Raw genomic sequence first — 19,509 nt, forward strand, 5'->3', positions numbered from 1 at the left:
ATATTATTCATGTTTATCTCAAAGTAGTCCTTCAAAACTTTTTGGGCCTTCTTGGTAATTTCCTGATCTCTAAACAAATTGTCATTCATCTTCCATCTAAAGGATCCAGTTGGTAATAGTGTCATATCCATCTTTACTGCATTATGGTCGGAACAGGTCTTTGGGCAGATTTCCACTTTTCTGACCTTAGGTGCCAGGCCTCTAGAAATCCATATTTGGTCGATTCTTGTCCAGGTCAGTTGGGCTTCAGAAAAGAATGTTCCCTCTCTTCCTAGTGGGTTCTTTGTCCTCCAAATGTCAATCAAATCCATATTGTCAGTCATTTCAAAAAAGGTTTTAGGTAGTCTGCCGTCTTTTGTAACATTTCGCATTCATTGCTTTTGTCCCACTGTTGTTGTTGTTTTGGCAAACAGGCTTTGCAGGTTTTTGAAGCATGAACAACCTGACTACAGACAAGTCTACATACCTTAAGTCAGCCTTTCTCAACCTGTGGGTCCCCAGATGTTGTTGAACTACAACTCCCACATCACCCCTAGCTAGCAAGGCCAGAGCTCAGGGATGATGGGAGTTGTAGTCCAACAACATCTGGGGACCCACAGGTTGAGAACCGCTGCCTTAAGTAATGAAGGTTCTAGTATGGCTCTTACAACTGAATAATATGTGCATGTAGAAAAACAAGCAAACAAGCAAGCAAGCAAGCAAGCAAGCAAGCAAGCAAACAGGACAGTTTGTCTATGTTCAGACATTTTCTCTCCCCACCCCCTTTATAACCTTGAATGGATGAGAGCCCTCCAGTGGGAACAATCTATGATCCTAAGCTACCTGTCTTTCAGGATGCAAATGCTGATACTGGTTCCCGAAAGGGAGATGAAGAAGATGGGAACAAAAAGCAAAGGAGCCTTCCCATTGGAACAAAGATCTACGAATTCTATAATGCACCAATTGTGAAGTTCTGGTTTTACACAGTGAGTGAAAATTATTTTCATCCTTTGGTGAAAACAAGATGTTCCATTCTCTCCTGCTGATGTAATGTGTCACTGCTGACCATTAGCCATGCTGATGGGAACAATGGCCTAGAACATCTGGAAAACTCAGTGTTGTGGTAGGCTGGCCTCTCACTTCTTTATTCCCTACTCCAAAATTACTGGTAATTACTGGTTTCCAAAACACAACAAAAAATTGTAAATGGTAGGGTGGGGGGAGAACCCTGCAGAAGTGTCATCATCATTGTGCAACCAACATCACCCAACATCCCTACAAATGAATCAACCCAAAAATGCAGCGTGGGGTCTCTTTTTATTTCTTTTTCCAGATATCCTACCTAGGGTACTTAATGCTGTTCAACTATATAATCTTGGTACCGATGGATCGTTGGCCCTCACTCCAGGAATGGGTTGTCATTTCATACATTGTGACTCTGGCATTGGAGAAAGTAAGAGAGGTAATTTCAACCATTCTGGCAACTGTTCTTTTGAAATTCTCCACCTGCTCTGATGTCACAAGAAAGGAGGAAAGCAGTTAGGGATGCAAAAGCCACTCCCCCTGGCATAACCCTACAATCCACATGTTCACTGGGGTGTCTGAATGCCCAAGGGACCTGAAGTAGGATAAACCGGCTGTAAGAAGCTAATAAGTCTCAAGCTTCTTTCTCCCATTACCACATTAAACACCTTTCTTTCTCCCTTCCCACCACTTTGTTTTCAGATTTTGATGTCAGAACCAGGTAAATTGAGTCAGAAAATAAAAGTGTGGCTACAAGAATATTGGAACATCACTGATTTGGTTGCTATTTCTGTGTTCTTGGTTGGGGCCATTCTTCGTTTGCAAAACCAGCCTTATATGAGTTATGGAAGAGTTATCTACTGTGTGGATATCATTTTCTGGTACATCCGAGTACTGGACATCTTTGGTGTGAATAAGTACCTGGGGCCTTATGTCATGATGATTGGAAAAATGGTAAGTAACTATGTTTTGAAACAGAGAGGGCAGGTGTCATGGCAGGTATTAAAGAAAGGCAGAGTGGCGCTGCAGCTTATCCGAAAGCAAGAGGCCCTAAGAAACTGAATAGAGAACTGGATACTTACTGGAGGACTAGGAGCCAGAGAGAATTGTTACAACCCCATATGAATTGGGGTATTTCTATGCAATGTTTCATCAGATGGCTCTCTGCAACCTTAGCCCTCCATTTTAGCACAAATTGAACACTGTTGCAAGGGTTTGCTAACAGAAACTTGGAGACATTAAGGTCACGATCCAGCCAAAGTGATGCTTTTTTAAGATCCATTGAAGTTGATGGGAATGTTAATGATGATTTAAAACTTTTTTAGCCCAGCTTTCAGTTTTTTTAAAAAACTTACAACATGACTTCCAATTTAAATGATAACTATATCATCAAAAATACATTGCAGTTTTTGTTTTTTTAGCAGCAGTCAGAAACAATCAACTGTCATTATATGTGACAGGCAAATAAAAGCATTAAAGCTGGTTCCTTGAACTCATAAACTTTGGTTCCAGATAAATAATCCTGGGGAGACTGTTTCATAATTGATATGACACCACTGAGAAGGCTCTTTCCATAGCAACTGCCCACCCCCAGTCACAGAAGAGGGGGCACCTAGAAGATTAACCAAATTATATTTTAAAGGTTTCCATAGGAGTACATTGTCATGCCCTGAGAGTTGGACAGGTATTAACGAGGTGCAGATCTGAGGTCTGGAACTGATTGGCTTCATAGGAAGTGATTCATAAATGAAATATATAACAGATCGTGTTCATATTGTTTTTCAGTAATTTCTACGCTGATCCTTTCTTGATATGTTGCTCTACGCTCTTTCTTGGTGTAGATGATTGACATGCTGTACTTTGTGGTGATTATGCTGGTGGTCCTGATGAGCTTTGGAGTTGCCCGTCAAGCCATCCTGCATCCCGATGAGCAGCCGTCTTGGAGACTGGTCCGCAACATCTTCTACATGCCCTACTGGATGATCTATGGAGAGGTGTTTGCTGACCAGATAGACCGTAAGAACAGAATTCATAGTAAGATTCTGTTTCCTGTTTCTGAGGCAGATGATCGGGTCCAAATTAATCAACATTTAATTTGGAATCGGCATCACTTTTTCTACTTACGATTATTGTAGCTTTGTCTTTGTGGCAGACATGATTGAACTCCTCTGAACTTTGCCATCACCCTCAATCAATTCCCTTTATTTTGTAGGTTAAACAGAAAGAGCATGCATATCTTCTTCTTGTTGTTGTTGCTGCTGTCATTACAATTATTTATTGCCCACCCTCCCAGGAGAGGTTGTGGCAATTTAAAATTCAGAATGACAAACAGTTAAAGCAGATTACGTATTATAGGGTGGTTCCTGAAAACACACATTTCAGGTGTCCAGAGACCAGGGCAAAGAGGCACATCATCAGCATTTGCTGAAAGATGCATAATGAAGGTGCCAGGCACACCTTTGCAGGGAGGGAATCCCTTAGCTTAGGGGCTGCAACAGAAAAGGGTGGGGTGCCACCATCACCAAATTTCAGAGGAATGTGGAACTACCCCTAGGGCTCACTCTGCTGATCTCAACACCTAGAAGGGTCTGTACAGAAGGAGACAGCTTCTCAGATATTTGGGGCCAAAGCCCTTTAGGGTTTTGAACACCAACATGAGCCCCTTGAATTGGACCCAGAAATGAACCAGCCTTGTAGCTTGTCTTTGTGGCGGACATGAGGATCTCTTTCAAACTGTCTTCCCTTTATTTTGCAAGTTAAAAAGAAAGAGCATTCATATATCCCTTCCCTTTTACAGAAAACCTCTTTTCTGTCAGCAAATCTTAGGCAAATTTGTGTTATGGACCTGTGTGCATCTTGAGTCTTTTAAGAACCTGATGATACAGTCAACAGGGGGAGGAAATAGTCCCGTGAACACACAGTTCTCTAGTGAAGAAGCCCTGCCTGTCAGAGGAAGCTTTTGTGTGCCCTACACAGTTAAGGAGCAGCTGAGCATTTTTGCACAATGAAATGAGCATCAAGGAAATCACCACCACCATATTCTTTGTGAATGACCCTTGCATTTCTTTCAAGTGGGGTTGTTCAAAAACCATTGTCTCATTTATTTATTTTTAATGGCATGACTGAAGGTGCGAGCCTTCTGCATAGTTTTAATTTTTTTAAAAAAAGAACACCTCAATTTAACATGGTGTGCATATTTCTATAGAAATCCAGCTTTTTACGGTTTGTAGCCTTCTTGGCTTTACAGTGTGTGACTGATGCTTGCTGAAATCTTCCACTAGCAGCTATTCCTCTCTCCCTTCTGGACCTGAGCCGTGTGGCGCCCCTGACCCTTGCTGTAGCCTGAGATCCCTCTCTGTGAAGCAGATCTAGACTCAAGAGTGTGTTTCCAGAGAGCAAAAAGTGTTCCCAGGGCAGCCACACTGTCCATCTTGTGCAATTGCCTTGTGGTGCTTTGTGCTTGTGGTGAGAGTCTGCCCACGTCATCCTTACATAATTGAAATAGCTTGAATATTTACATGATCATCTGCCAGCTGCCTTTTGTAATTATCTTTTGATTGCCACAAATGCGCTGCCATACATAATGTTTCGGAAAGTCCAAGAGAAAAGGAAATTGCAAGGCCTTCTGGAGTCCTGACAAGAGCCATTGTTTCAGAGCATGTCTCTTGCCTGTTAAAACATTTGAAGGCCTTATCTTTCTCTGGCAGCTGAAGAGCAACCATATTGTCAGTCACATGTGTGTTTTTCCTTCCCTACTGTTCTCTTGTTCTTTTATCCCTTTTTAAAATGCTGCTTTTTGCATTTTTATTCTTTGCTTTCGGAACGCTGGGTAGTCTATGCCATGGAAATTAACCGTAAGTCTTTGCAGGGAGTTGACAAATCAATTAAATGTTTTTATTGGTGGATTCCACCCCCCCACCCCCCGTGACCCTTTAATTAGAGTTCATCTCAGCTTTAGTGCAATACCTGCCACTGCCATGTTGTCATGACCTGGTCCCCAAAATCACCACCATCTAAACACCTCATACACCCACCTTTGCCAGCTGAAGATTTGAGGTGTGGGTCTTGACCCATCAGAAACCCAAATTTTGCAACAAATCTCTGCAGCATCTTAGACAACCAGGGCAGGGTTTAGACCTATGCTGTTTCCATAGCAATAGTCCAAAATCCCCAGAAGAGGCTTTTAAACCTGTCCAGCTGTTTGTGTGATTGCTTTTAAAAAAGTTCCAATATCTGTGATAAAGGAAGTGAATCTTGGCTCTGTAATAGTCATAGCTGTCAACTTTCAGATTTGAAAATAAGGGATCAGCAGCCTCACCTGTCCCGGGGACAGTCTACGGGATATCTAACAATCCGGGATAGCAGCGGGAAACGGTGCTGGAATAAGGGAATTTCCTGCAAAAAAAAAGGGAAGGTTGACAGCTATGGTAATAGTATAACTCTGAATGTCTTTAAAGGAGCCTGCTTCTGTGAGAAAGGTGCTTCACAGACCCATTGAAATGGCCCTAAGTTGGTCCTGTCTTATTAATTTCAGTGGACCTACTCTGAGTTAAACGTACACTGACCTGGGTACCCAATTAGTTCTAGTCCCAGCCAGTAAAACTGTGCTTTCAGATGACCTAATAAGCCAGTGAACTCTAGACTGTGCCAGGCTCCACCCACCTCGTTATGCCCTGATCCTGCCCACAAGCCAACAGGCTGCACCCCCTCCCCTCACATTCTGCCCTGACCTGCCAGATTTCACCAGTCTGCCCCTTACCAGATTTGGCCCCACAGAGTTGAATTCCTATGGAGGGTGGGGGGCTGCTATTTTTTGAAATCAGAAATGTGCATGAGAGGGAGAAGGTGGTTGTTTGTGTAAACCCACCTGGGTGTGTTCAGAGGCTGGACTGCCCCACAAAAAGGACAGTTACTCAAGCATGTGCCCTGTGCCCTACAACAACCTTGGGCTGGGTCCCTCTGATTTCTACCTTCCCCCAGTTACACAGAGCCCTCACTGTATGTGCTCCATGTTGAATAACCATAAGCCAATTCCATCCTCAGCTCCGTGTGGGGAAAACCTTTATGATGAGGATGGCAAGCGTTTTCCCCAGTGCATCCCTGGCGCATGGCTGACTCCCGCAATCATGGCCTGCTACCTCTTGGTAGCCAACATTCTCCTGGTCAACTTGCTGATTGCTGTTTTCAAGTGAGTGTTTTGCTTATGAGGGAGATACTCACTCTGGATTCCTTCCTACTGTGAAGAAGTCTGGTGGAGTTTATTAGGGGGACCCTGAGAAAGGTAGGTGAAGAATCAACTGGCCAAAGAGAGTGAGGCGCATGCACAAGAAATGTCAGTTTTCCTCAATTTGGAATTGTTTGTGCTCTTCATGAGCATGCTGCTTTCGGTCTAGATGCTATCACCCTGCTGTCAGCAAGGGGGGGGGTGGATACTTGATACACACTTGAAAACCCTCCCCTTGATCAGGGTATTCATGCCTTTTCCTCCCTGCACATGTCCCAGGGAAATAGAAAAGCAAGGAGTGACTGTGATCTTGGTACACACCAGACTTTGGGCAGGTGAGAATACACCCTGGCATTGCCAGGGCTGCCTACATCCATCTGTTTTCTGATTAAAATTTTGCAGGTTAACGCAGAAGCAACCTGCAATGAACATTTCTTTTCAGAATGAAACCAGTTTCCCAAGAAGCCCTTTTCTGGGGTGAAGCATATGCAACAGATCTAGACTGTGTTTGGACTGTGTACTCAATCTCCATTGATTCTAGAATAAAGTGTTGTGTGTATGTAGGGCAAGGGCAAGGGAAGGGTAGAGCTTCATCTGTTTAGATTAGGACTGAAACATCCGTGGGCCTCCAGGTAGGAGCTGTGGTCCAGCAACAGCAGGAAGACCACACAAGTTGCCCTCCCTGGGTTTAGATGAGCTGCTACTAGCATTAGGTCTCATATGGCTGCTTGCTTTAACACGTACACACAAGCGGGGGAGGTGCCTATATTTACTGCTCAATCACACTGTTATCTTTTGCTGCCAGTATCCAAAACTGGATTGCTGGTGGGTGTAGATCCATGCCATTGTCCTGGGCACTGTGCCCGGTTTGGGTGCTGTCCTTTGAAATCAGACTTGCTCACAAAGCTATCTTTTATTTTGCTATCTACAGTAGAATATTCAATAGCTGAAAAGGTCGTGCATTTTAAAAGGAGTCACATGCCAGTTGCAGAGCTAAATTTAAAAGGGAAAAAAGAAGAAGAGAGAAAGTGATTCTCTTGCATGCACAATGGTAGTTATCTGAAGGGACTGCAAATAAAATCAACATTGTAGGAAGTAGGTCATGCAGTTAACCCATCCTTGCTTGGTAGTCACAGGGATGGGCCATGCTTTGTTGCATTGCCAATGCTTCTCTTCTCCTGCAGTAGACTTGGGGTCTACAGTAGATTTGTTGACTCTCACAAAAATGAAAAGAGACAGTGCAAGAACAGTGAAAGGATCTACATGGCCAAACACCATTGCACCAAATTGTCAAGTAGTAAAATATAACCATCACCATTAGGGATGAGGGAGAAAAACAATACACAAGCTGAAATGCAGCTACCTTTCAAAATTTGCATTTCTCCAGTACTTCTACAGCCAGTTTTTGGCATCTGTCAAGAGACAATGGAGTGTGCCTCTGTGGGTGAAGTCCAATGGCTGCATTAGCAGCACTGAAGTGACCTCCCTGGGGTGCAAGCCTGGACAGTGTGTATGGAGGCTGCCTCTGGCTGCCCAGATCACAAGACAACCCTCTTGGCCTCACTGATGTGGTCCAAAGGAAAGCAGAGCAAGATGTTTGGCAGTAGCTTGGCTGCAGGAGTTGCCAGAAGGAGGTGTACAAGATACCATCCAACCGTCTTACGGACTCCACTCCAGATTTGTGTAGGGTTTACTCCTTAGACTTTTCTTACTTATCCTACAAAGCAGTGGAGGTTTAGAATCACAGTTTTCCTTCTCCTAGAAGGGCTTCCTTCCCAGGTTGACAAGCCCCATCTGCCCCTCACTTCCCTCTACAGGACATGCAGAAACCACCTTATTGGCCATTGGACCCACTCTTGCTTTCATTTGCTCTGCTCCATCCACTGGAGCCTGTCTTCACATGCAAGGGAAGTGTCATAGACTGGCAGGGTGCTGAGGAGTGTATACCGGGGGAAGCAGGGCTGGATTCTGACCCAGGAGAGGCAGGAGGTTTGTGAGGGCCTATACTAGCTGGGAGGTGAGAATCAGAGGCTGAAGAAGTTTCAGAGCTGGAGAAAGAGGAGGAAAAGGCAGGCCAGGCAAGTGAAGGATGAAGTGCTTCCCCACCCTCTCCTGCACCACTGTCTCCCAGAATCAGGAGGGAATAGAAGAGGGACGAGCAGAGGAAGTTTCCATGCAGGCAGAGTCTCTGGCTACATGAGCACAGCCCAACTTGGAAAGGTACATAAATTGGTAGGGGTGGAACTGGGAGTAGCTGCCTAGATACCAGATTGATGTGTGTAGGTATCTGGAGCAGTAGAAGCAAAGCAACTATGTTATCTTTGACAATAAAGAGTGAACTCTCTGCCATGCACATTCCTTTGACTGGAAGCACCCTTGACAGAAAGTCCCTAACTCACCAAGGTTTTGAGACCCATCAGCTACCTTCATCTGGTTTAGCTGGCCAGTTAAAACCCTTCCTGGGTTGTGGCTGCTGTTGCATGCTGACAGCTTCTAGGAGCCACCAGTGAGAACTGAGTGCAGGATGGGGACCAAAGGTGGACAAACAAACCCAGAAGGAGCACAATGTGTCCCCCACCTCAGGCTGTTGGTCTCATTATAATGGTTCTAGGGGTTGCTCGTGCGTAAGCTTGTCCCAACCTCTGGCTGGGTTGCCTGAGTGAACCTTTCCTGTCCGGGCAGCCACTCGCCCGTGACTGTCTCAATCGCTGGCAGAATCCGTCAGTGGGCGTTTCTTAAACTTCTTCCAGCAAAGAAGCTCTTTGACGCCAAGTCTCCTCCTACTCTCCCTGCGCGGAAGCCTTCTGCACAAGGAGGGCGTAGGCAGTGGAGGACCCCTCCTCTCCCCGCTGGTCCCCGGCAAGGAGTCATGGGACCGCCTTGCCGATTCCCCCATCTGCCCCCCTTCTCCACTGGAGCTACGTTGATTCTCTTCCCCAGAAGATGGGTTGCCTCTCCCACTCCCGGGACGCTCTCTGGGATCCCTTTGGAGCTTGCTCTCTCCCTCGGACACTGATGGCAGTTCCCTGACACTCATGTATTCCCATTCCTGAAGAGATGCAATTGCTATGGATTTCCAATCAGATTCCTGAGAGTAGATTGATCAGTGTGGTCTTCCCAGAGGCAATACTCGGTCAGAGTTTTGGACTTGACAAAAGGGATATGTCTCCATGGTAATTAAGATGGCCCAAAGAAGCTAGGAGATGGTTAGAGAAAATGACGCATCCTTATTTTTTCCTCTAGCTGGGGGTGGCAGAACAAGCTACCTGTGAGTAACAGCAGATTAAAGTTTGGTACTAAGAGAGACCCAGATAGCTGAAACAAGAAAGGGTTTTGGGTCACCTGAAAGACTAACAAGTGTATCATGGCAGAAGCATTTGTGGACTCAAACCCAATTGCCTAAGTTCAGGAACACTTGCGCCATAACAAATTTGTTAGACTTTAAGGTGCCACAAGACACTTTCATATTTTTGCTACCAGAGCGTAACACAGCTGCCCCTCTAGAAGTGTTTTTCAGAGAGAAGTGTTTGGGATCTATAAGCAAACAGCTTCTGGGGGTGCTAGCTGCCTCTTTCCAGGTCTGGTGTGGGGGCAGTGGACTTCTGTGCTTCTACCTATGCTTAACCTGTCCACTTGTGAATAAACTCAAATACAAAATGCCAATATGTTTCCAGTAACCTGGTTTAGCACACACCCTGCACTATTGGCATGCAGCCCCCAACAAACTGACCCCAGGGGAATGCAGTCCTCAGCAGAAAAAGGGTTCCCTGCCCATTTTCTGTGAACCAAGTTCACAGAATATATTTCTGAGAGAGATTTGCAAACATTGCTATTTAGGTCAATCTGATCAGCATTTTAAAAAGCAAGACAATGTAGAGCTTCTATGGGCTTTGATGTTACAAAGGGCCTTTCATGAGTTGAATGTTTAATGTCACATCAAACGCCAGGAGGTGTTGTTTGCAATGCTCACTTTGAGCCATGCTTCAAATAATCAGCCCCAAAAGAAATGATATTTTGCAGAGGTCCTTTGTCAGTGGGCAACTGGTGCAACTCTCTCCCCAGTGGTTGCCCTTCTAGTCCATACTGAGACATTATCTGGGCATGAGAGCAGCAATTGTTGGGCACCACCCTACTCTTGAAATCTCAATAGAACAAATCTGCCCATTTCAGTTCCTCATTTTTCCAATCTGAAGTTCAATTTGCCTCATTTCTGCATCAAGTTAGGGATTTCTCTTCCGTCTGCACTTTTGTCTGCATCCCTTCTGATGAATTTTGGACATAATTTTACCGAATATATGCATTTATGCAAGCAGTTTTCCCAATATAATGCATGTTTTTAAGGTTATTTTCACTTACAAGATGCACTTTCGTGCACACTTATTGGTTGGAGAAGTGTCTTGCAAAATTTAGAGAAGTACGAATTTCACAGGGTAGCTGTACTCTGAGATTTACACCGGACAAGAGTGTAAACAGAGGCTGAACATGGAGCCTGGCACACTTCCCTTGCGAAACTCTGCAAGCTATCCGTGCCCTGCGAAAGTCCTCCTCAGGCCTCTTTCTCTTGCCGGTAGCAGAGCGTAACACAGCGGTGAGAAGCGGATTGCAGCACGTGTGTAATAAATCAGAGCAGACACAAGGCAGTCCTTATCTTCCCTTGTCTTTAATCATGAAGAATAACACCATAAATTCAGACCTGGCGAGAACTGACACATTCTCCCTCTCGCATAGCGTCCCAGAGTCAGACTAAAACACTTAGAGTCAAACCACTCCCTTAAGTGTTTCTAACCACGCCTCAGGAAAGAGACGTCACCAGAACTCTTTAACTCTGTGAGTTCTGAAACCAATAACACCCCCTCTCGTCACGAATCCTGAGGGAAACTGTGAACCCCTATTTACAGACCTCTTTGAGTTCAACTCACCTCCCATTGCCTTTTGCCTCCCACTGGCATTTATCCCAGGCAATTGTTGAATCCCTTCCACACTCCCAGAATCACACTGTGCGAAACCAACCCACGCACTGGTGACCTGAAACCTCTTAGGTGGAATCCCCTTTGTGGTCCGAGTTGACCGCCGGAGCACAACCTCGGGCGCTCCTCCTGACCCACTAGGGTCAGCAAGTGTGTCTCCAGCAAGCTCAGAAGACTCCCCCTCTGACTTGCTGCGTCTTCGGGCCTCCTGCACTTGGCTAACAGGAGATGAAGGCTCACTCTTGGGTTCCCTCTTAACCTGTGGAGAAACCCACCCCTGTGCTTGACCATCATCGGCAACCTGGTCTTCAGCAACAGGCTCCGCCTCTGCCTCTCCTTCCTCCCTTTCCTCCTCCCTTTCCTCCCCCTCAGAATCGGACAAGCATTCTGAGAGAAAATCAGAACCATACCTAGGCTGTGACCAACCACCCTGCTCAAAGAACTCAGCATGTTTGCTGACCAGCAGCTTGGTCTGATCACCCTCTGGGTATGCAAACTTCCACCCATTTGTTGCAGGATCATACCCACAGAAAATCATGTCCTGGTACCTAGGACCACCCTCCTTCCGTTGCGCTGTTGGTATTAGCACTGAAGCCTTGGAACCAAACGAACGGAAGAAATGCACCTGTGGCTTCCTCTTGTGCAACAGAAAAAACGGTGTGTCACCTACATCGTGATTGTAGGACCTGTTAAAAATAAAGCTGGCAAACTTCCAAGCCTCACTCCAAAAGCTCTGAGGCAGCCCAGAGTCACACAGTAAAACCCTGACAACTTCAGCCAGTGCTTCACTCCTGTGCTCTGCCACGCCTCTCTCTTGAGGAGACTTTGCACCCGTCACCTGGTGACGAATTCCCTTTTCCTTGAAGAACTCCTTCAGAGCAGACCCAGTGAACTGTGACCCACGGTCGCTCCTGAACTCTTGCACCTTGGTGGAGAACCTTAGTTCCACCTCCGCAACCCAATCTTGGGTGAGTTGCGCCGCCTCTCTCTGCGACCTGAGAGAAAAAGACCATAAATTCTGAGAAAAATCATCCGCTATCGTTAGCAGATACCTGGCCCCACCCAGACTCTCACACTTCATTGGCTCTGTAAGGTCTGTGTGAATCAACTCAAAAGGTTTTGTGGTTACCCTCTTTACCCCGGGAAACCTGCACCTTTGAAACTTGCTGCATGCCCTGCACACTAGGGATCCCTCACATGGCGTGATTTTACAACCTTTGGTGCAGCCTGGCAACCTTTTAACATCCTCCAGACAAGCATGAGACATTCTCTTGTGCCATACATGAACACATGAATCATGGCTGGGAACACTAGCACACTGCGCCTGTGCTTTCCCTGCATTCCCACCACCCTCCAGAGGTGTTTCCAGAACAAAGAGATTGTCCTTGCTTTCCACGTTGACAAGTTGCCTCCCCCCTCTGAAAATGGAACAGGTATCATTTTCAAAACAAATTTTGTATCCCTGCTTCGCCAGAGCAGAAACCGATAACAGGCAACACTTCATCCCTGGTACAATGAAGCACTCCAGCTCCGCCTGCAAAACAGAAACATAGACATTTGCTGCTTTAGATACATTTCGTTTTGTCCCGTCAGCTAATGTAACAGTCATTCCAGCCAAAACAGCTCTGCAATTCCGCAGCTCCCCAGCAGATGGCGTTATCAGGTGATGACTCGCTCCTGAATCCAACACCCACTTCACAGCTGTGTCCCTGCTGGCATTGTTGTTCAAAGTTGCCAGAGAAGCCGCGAGATGATAACAGTCTCCCTTCTCTGAGTCACGTCCTTCCTTCGCGTTCCCACGCTGGCCTCCTCTCCGAGACTGGTTCCCATGGGAAACGACCTTGGAGACATCCTGCCCGGCCTCTCTGCTCCTCTGCGGACAAGCCCGTTTTAGGTGGCTGTTCGATCCACAGACATAACATCGACGAGTGGAAAAAGCCTGAACACAGCTCTCATCTGGCTTGCCCCCCCCACCTCTGCAACCGGTGGAGCTGCCTGCGCCAGACCTGCCTTCTCGGACACGCCTCTCCTGTTCGTCCGAAAGACGCCCTGTCACGTACGATAGCGTCAAATCCTGTGGACTCATCGATTCCATAGACAGACACAAATTGTCATAGCTTTTGTCCAGAGAGCTGAGCAAAATATAAACCTTCAGCTCTTCTGAAAAGTTGACCTGCAACAGGCGCAACTCATTGAAAACAGATAGCATCTCAGTAACATGCTGTCTGATGTTCCCACCGGGACGCAGCTTCATCTCAAACAAGCGTCTGGTGGTGTGGATCTTTGCACCAGCCGTGGTTCTGTGGTGCACCCTCTCAAGGGCTTGGTAGGCCTCCTGAGCAGTCTCAAGCCCTTCAACCAGAGGAAGTTGGGAGCCCTCCAAACTGAGCACTATAGCTCCCAGGGCTTTCTGGTTTTTCCTCTGCGACACGTGAGCAGCCGCTATGTCCGCTGCCGCTGCTCCTGCTGCAGGTGGTGGGAGAGGGGGCCCCTGGGTCGCCTCCCACAACCCCTTGGCTACCAGCCAGGCCTTTAGCTTCCGGCTCCATTCGGCCCAATTTTGTCCATTTAATTTCTCGAAGGGAACTGAGAATGATTCACGATCGTCTGCCATCTCCTCCCCCGGGGGCTAAGCTTACTCACGTCTCCCGGCAGTAGCTTCCTCCGCCTCCCGGCTCCGGCAGATCGCTTCTCCCCAGCGAGCTCCTTCCAGCTTCAAAGACACAGCTCCAGAGCTCCAGCTGGCCCCAGCAACTTTCCTGCTGGCTTCCCCCACACGTGGGACGTTCCTGCAATGCTTCAAAGCGTTAGCGAGCATCCATAACCTCTGAGATTTACACCGGACAAGAGTGTAAACAGAGGCTGAACATGGAGCCTGGCACACTTCCCTTGCGAAACTCTGCAAGCTATCCGTGCCCTGCGAAAGTCCTCCTCAGGCCTCTTTCTCTTGCCGGTAGCAGAGCGTAACACAGCGGTGAGAAGCGGATTGCAGCACGTGTGTAATAAATCAGAGCAGACACAAGGCAGTCCTTATCTTCCCTTGTCTTTAATCATGAAGAATAACACCATAAATTCAGACCTGGCGAGAACTGACACATTCTCCCTCTCGCATAGCGTCCCAGAGTCAGACTAAAACACTTAGAGTCAAACCACTCCCTTAAGTGTTTCTAACCACGCCTCAGGAAAGAGACGTCACCAGAACTCTTTAACTCTGTGAGTTCTGAAACCAATAACATGTACTTCTATTTGCTTATTGTTTCAGAAAGTGTGAATTAGGAAGGTTAACTATTGCAAACTGAATCAATCCCCTTCAGTCCCTAAGCTCAAGGAGAACTGGTCCCAGATCTGTTGGATCTGCACTATCTCTGAACGGATGCCATCATTTGCATGGCAAGGCAAATAGGGTTCACTCTGGAGACAATTTCCCCTCTCTGTGCCATGTTCTTGTCCCCACCCCAAATGTGGCAACTTTAAACTGGCAACATGTGAAGAGACGACTGAGTTCTCACAACTTTCACTTAGCTCTCTGGCAATTTTGTAGTGAAGCTACTCATCAGGGGTGTATCTTTTGCAGCAACACCTTCTTTGAAGTGAAGTCCATCTCCAACCAAGTCTGGAAGTTCCAGCGGTATCAGCTGATCATGACCTTCCATGACCGGCCAGTGCTTCCTCCACCCATGATCATCTTTAGCCACCTTTACATCATTATAGTTCGTCTCTGCTGCCGCTGCAAGAAACGAAGAGAAGGGGACCAAGATGAACGCGACCGAGGACTGAGTACGTGGGGGGACAGACATTCTCTCTGTGCTATGAGTCTGGGTTGACTGGGCACCATAGCAGGGGTCAGGCAGGGGTTTGAAGGTCCCATCCATAGACCATCTGCAAGCAGAAAGTCAGCACAGAGGGGCTCCAACTGGAATCCTCCTTGTTTTGACTTTCTGCCCACCTTTCGTTTTTGAAAGGTGGGGAGAACTCAGAAACATCCCCCATCTATAGCCACTTTACTGTCTCATGCTGCTGTGTGGAGAGACCAGGCTTAGTTGCACTAAATCAAAAGCAGGTGGGGAACCTGTAGCTGGACTACAACTCCCATCATCCCCGATTGCTATCCAAAGTGGCAGGGGCTGATGGGAGCTGTAGATGCTGGAAATGGTTGTGAAAGGGGTACACAGAATGGGATAGGATATTGAAGGGATAATCTGTGTCCCTGAGTCAGGTGAACCAGCCCTAAGCGGGCAACCTTGAGCACACTTTCTCATTGAGCATAGTGAGTAAGCATGCATAGGGTTATTTATGCATGTATTTCATAAAATTCATAGAGGGCTTGAATGTTAAAGAAAAAACCCTCAAAGCAGTTTACAAAAAGGATTGGGATGCATATCTCAATAAATACGGTGGGCTTGTTTCTGAGTAAACATGATCAGGATTGAGCTGTTGATATTTTAGACTACTTTCCAATAGTTGAAAAAGTTTTTCTGACACAGGACTCCAGATTGGATTTTAATTTCTGCAAGGGACAGTGTGCAAACCGCCATACTATAGAAATTCAGTGTTTAGCTACTGCCTGCTTGCCAGATTTTTGCCATATAGGGCTCCAGGCTAGAATATGCACCGAACTGTACCTTAACATTGCAAGCCTCACCATGTCTACTCAGATCTATTTACTCCCAGAAAAGTGGGGTTAGACCTGCAGCATTAGAGCCTAATGTTCATTACAAGTAGCCTGAAAATGCACATTGAGGTGGTAGTAGTCTCTTCCGAGTTTAGGGGGTTTGATAGACATGGTAAAATACATGCTTTCCCTGCCTCAATTTCTTTCAGAGCTGTTTCTAAATGATGAAGAGTTGAAAAAACTGTATGAATTTGAGGAGCAATGTGTTGAGGAATATTTCCGACAAAAAGAAGATGAAGAACAGTCATCAAATGATGAACGTATTAGAGTTACTTCAGAAAGGTAGCCAGTGAATTTGTTTATTTTCTTGCCAGTTGCAGTAGGCAAAGAGGAAGCATGGACTTCAACACTAGTGTCCTTTGGAGATGTTGAAGGAAAGAGTAAGTCTAGGGCTTGCCGATCAGAAGGTCGGTGGTTCGAATCCCCATGATGGGGTGAACTCCCATTGCTCGGACCCTGCTCCTGTCAACCTAGCAGTTCGAAAGCACATCATAGTGCAAGTAGATAAATAGGTACTGCTCCAGTGGGAAGGTAAACGGCATTTCCGTGTGCGGCTCTGGTTCACCAGAAGCGGCTTAGTCATGCTGGCCACATGACCCGGAAGCTGTCTGTGGACAATTTTGAAGGAGAGTTGTGCTTAGGATCACATATTGGTTTGAAGGCTATGAATTAGGTCCATTTTCATTCAAATGCAAACAAAATATAATTTCTCTTCCATCCCTAGTAGCCCCCCCCCCCATGGCAGGGAATTGATCTGTAACTCTTGGGGTTCTTCTTACTCAGGAAGTTGGGATGATTTGCAAGGTGTCACCAAATATGCTGGGGAATCACAAGCTGCCTGTGGGCCCTCTGGCAGCGTGGCAGTGCCCACAGTACCATGCAAAAATATTCTAAATATCGTATGAATTCAACCAAAGGAAACTGCAACAGAGGAATGTGTGACGTCTAGCTAAATTACTGTTATAATCCTTCTAAGTTATTCTAACACTCTCTGGTTCTTTTCTTTTCTTGGTTTTATTATAATTAAGTTTGTGGCAGCCAATGGCATGAAGAAATGAGTAATAACCTACTGATTAACTGAGTAAAACTGGAAGCTCTAATAATTAATAAAACAGCTGCCCTCCTCATAAGTGCTGTTCTGAGCTAATAATGACAGTGCAGGACAAATCTGTGTTGCTTAATGAATTTATTCCCCCCCCCTTTGAATTCTATAGAGTTGAAAACATGTCTATGAGATTAGAAGAAGTGAATGAAAGAGAACATTTCATGAAAGCCTCTCTCCAGACGGTTGACCTTCGACTTTCTCAGCTGGAAGAACTCTCTGGCCGGATGGCGAATGCTCTGGAGAAACTGGCAGGCATCGACAAGGCTGAGCTCACTCACACACGTTCCCGGGCATCCTCGGAATGCGATGCTGCTTACCTCCTCCGGCAAAGCAGCATAAACAGTTCTGATGGCTACATGTACAGGTACCACGGTGATGATCTTGCCTATGATGACCTGCCTACCCCAATGTCTCCAGCCTTGGCATTGCGTAAAGCAGATTCAAAGCTACAGCTGGCTCCAGAACGCCAAGGAAGTATCCACTCTGCCACAAGCGCCTCTACAGATCACAGCAAAAACACTTTAGATGTTACGCAGAATGTTTCTCTATCCCGTTCTGGCTCAGTTGACAGGCAGGAACACTGTAAGAATGAAGAGACAACACCCCAAACTCTCAACCAAATGGATATGGTTGGGAATGGGCAGCCTGGAACTGGACCAAAAATTCAGAACCCTCATTTAGCGTTAGAAAAGACCAAATTAGAAGCCACCATCTCCTATCCTTTGGACAAACCTAGGGCAATGAGGTACTACCCTTCTGAAACATTCAACGCTTGCGAAGCAAGCATGATGAAATCAAGGAGTTACATATTTGCACAAGGTGGAAATATGGTTGGAGGAGTTAACAACCGGACCATTATGGACCAAGAGTATAGGACCATCATGGATGAAGTGTGCCCTTCCACAATTGAACAATGGACTGCCGAGTGGAAGTATGAGGTTCAGCAGAAACTAGCTAGTGAGCCTCCTCCTGAATATCCTGGCATTGTGTCTGAAGCGGAGATGCAAGCTGAGCGGAAACAGCTACTGACTGACACCGAAGAGGACAGTGATGTTGGTGAAGTGGTGGGTCTCAGTGCCTCCCATCCTTCCTCACCTGTCACCAAAAGGATCCACACAGACAATTTGTTGTCAGTGAAATCTGACAGGACTTGTGGTTTTCCTTCCGTACGGTCAAAGAGTTTACACAGCCATTCTCGAAAACCCAAATCCATTAAGGACAGGCTTAATAGACCAGGACATGCCAGCAGTGTCAGCAGCCTAGTGGTGACCTGTGGAACTGCAACGGAAGAGCAGAAAGCAAAACAAGAAAATGCCTCCGCAGAAACTGAATGCTAAAATGGCCTTTTCTCAACAAGCAATAGTTGGGAGACGTGGTTAAGCCACAGGTAGAAGTGACACCCCCAAATGCCCATCCTTTAAAGAGCCAGTTTGCATTTGGTAGCTCACTATGTTCGCTTTTACAGATGCATTCATGTCCAACAGTTCCTGCTTCAAAGCACTTCCTGCTTTTGTGAAGGGAAGGTGTGCTCTCCCTGAGGGTCATAGCTACCTCTGGAGGGCCCGGCCAACAGTGTCAACATGGATTCTTTAATTCATTATGTCAATGATTCTAAAAGCAATGTAGTTTAGTGAGCTGGAGGCTGGATCCTCCTGACCCATAAGAGCACCACTGCTTAAAACAATGGGTCTCATTGAGCGATTGACAGGCCAACAGCACTCTTTGTGTGCTTCAGGGCAATGCTGCAGAATGAATCACCAAGAGGCCCTTTTTTAACACACATAAAAAGTGGCACAATCACCAGCTCTTCTTCTTGCAAAAGTGAATGTTGTGTGTGGCAAGTGTATATTCCCTCAGCACCCAGTACAGGTATTTATCAAGGATATACCCACATATAACACTGTATGTGATAATTCCTGTCTACATTCACTGCCTGCAAACTCAAGGAGGATCCTTGAGAGACAGCAGTTTCCCATATCTATAGTGGCACCAAGGAAGAAAGTGGGGGGCAAGAAGGAGTACCTTGTGGAAGAGGTATGACTTTGTGAACGGAGTCTTACTGGCACTATTTTTACACCACTGTTGTTGTTGTTGTTCTGGTCAGCCAGTTTGGGCTAGTGGCAATCAGATAAATCTTTTTTTCATGCGCAGTTCAGCCAACTGCAGACTTAAATAAATGTGTTTTCAGAGTTGGTTTTTTAAAGATCATCAGTGTTGAGGTCAAACATATCTCCTTGTTCCAAAGCTGAGAAAGTCCTGTTCTTGTACCCAACAGTCTCATTGCTCTTAGGAGAGGACCAGACAGCAGGGCCTCAGAAGCTTCATGCTTAGGCAGACTCACTTAGGTGTAAGTAGGTCATTAAGATAACATGGTCTCAAGCCATTTTTGAGGTAGAAATGTCACCACAGTATTATTTCTTTCACAAGAGTAGGTGGTATTCTGGAACTGCAGTCAGCCAATTAGATAAAGTGCTTGGAAACAAAAAAAATTGAACTAAAAAACTTGCTCACGAGTATGTGACATGGCTTTGGGGTTTCT

The 19,509-nt window shown here is 46.1% G+C and overlaps 1 protein-coding gene and 1 long non-coding RNA gene across 5 annotated transcripts in view; one reads left to right on the top strand and one right to left on the bottom strand.

The window, feature by feature from the left end:
* Window positions 1-19,159, top strand: part of TRPM1 (transient receptor potential cation channel subfamily M member 1) — a gene marked incomplete at its 3' end in the record, with an annotated part of 62,979 nt that extends 43,820 nt beyond the window's left edge. The window contains exons 5-12 of one of the 4 annotated variants that reach the window (XM_080980699.1): window positions 834-965; window positions 1,313-1,441; window positions 1,705-1,956; window positions 2,844-3,036; window positions 6,046-6,190; window positions 14,768-14,970; window positions 16,015-16,147; window positions 17,080-19,159. In XM_080980699.1, coding sequence (XP_080836825.1) covers window positions 834-965; window positions 1,313-1,441; window positions 1,705-1,956; window positions 2,844-3,036; window positions 6,046-6,190; window positions 14,768-14,970; window positions 16,015-16,147; window positions 17,080-18,307 — 2,415 coding nt within the window. Of the gene's footprint in view, window positions 1-833; window positions 966-1,312; window positions 1,442-1,704; window positions 1,957-2,843; window positions 3,037-6,045; window positions 6,191-14,767; window positions 14,971-16,014; window positions 16,148-16,179; window positions 16,246-17,079 lie in introns of those variants that run through there. The other 3 variants (XM_080980700.1, XM_080980701.1, XM_080980704.1) reach the window with 3 other exon arrangements.
* On the bottom strand, window positions 3,228-6,052 carry LOC308462890. The gene is made up of 2 exons (XR_013979418.1): window positions 5,031-6,052; window positions 3,228-4,968 (listed from the first exon to the last, which is right to left on the bottom strand). It is a non-coding gene; the product is annotated as an uncharacterized lncRNA (long non-coding RNA).
* Window positions 19,160-19,509: the final 350 nt, after the last annotated feature.

This window comes from Podarcis pityusensis, assembly GCF_964106645.2.
Source record: "Podarcis pityusensis genome assembly, chromosome: 14".
NCBI classification, from domain to species: domain Eukaryota; kingdom Metazoa; phylum Chordata; class Lepidosauria; order Squamata; family Lacertidae; genus Podarcis; species Podarcis pityusensis.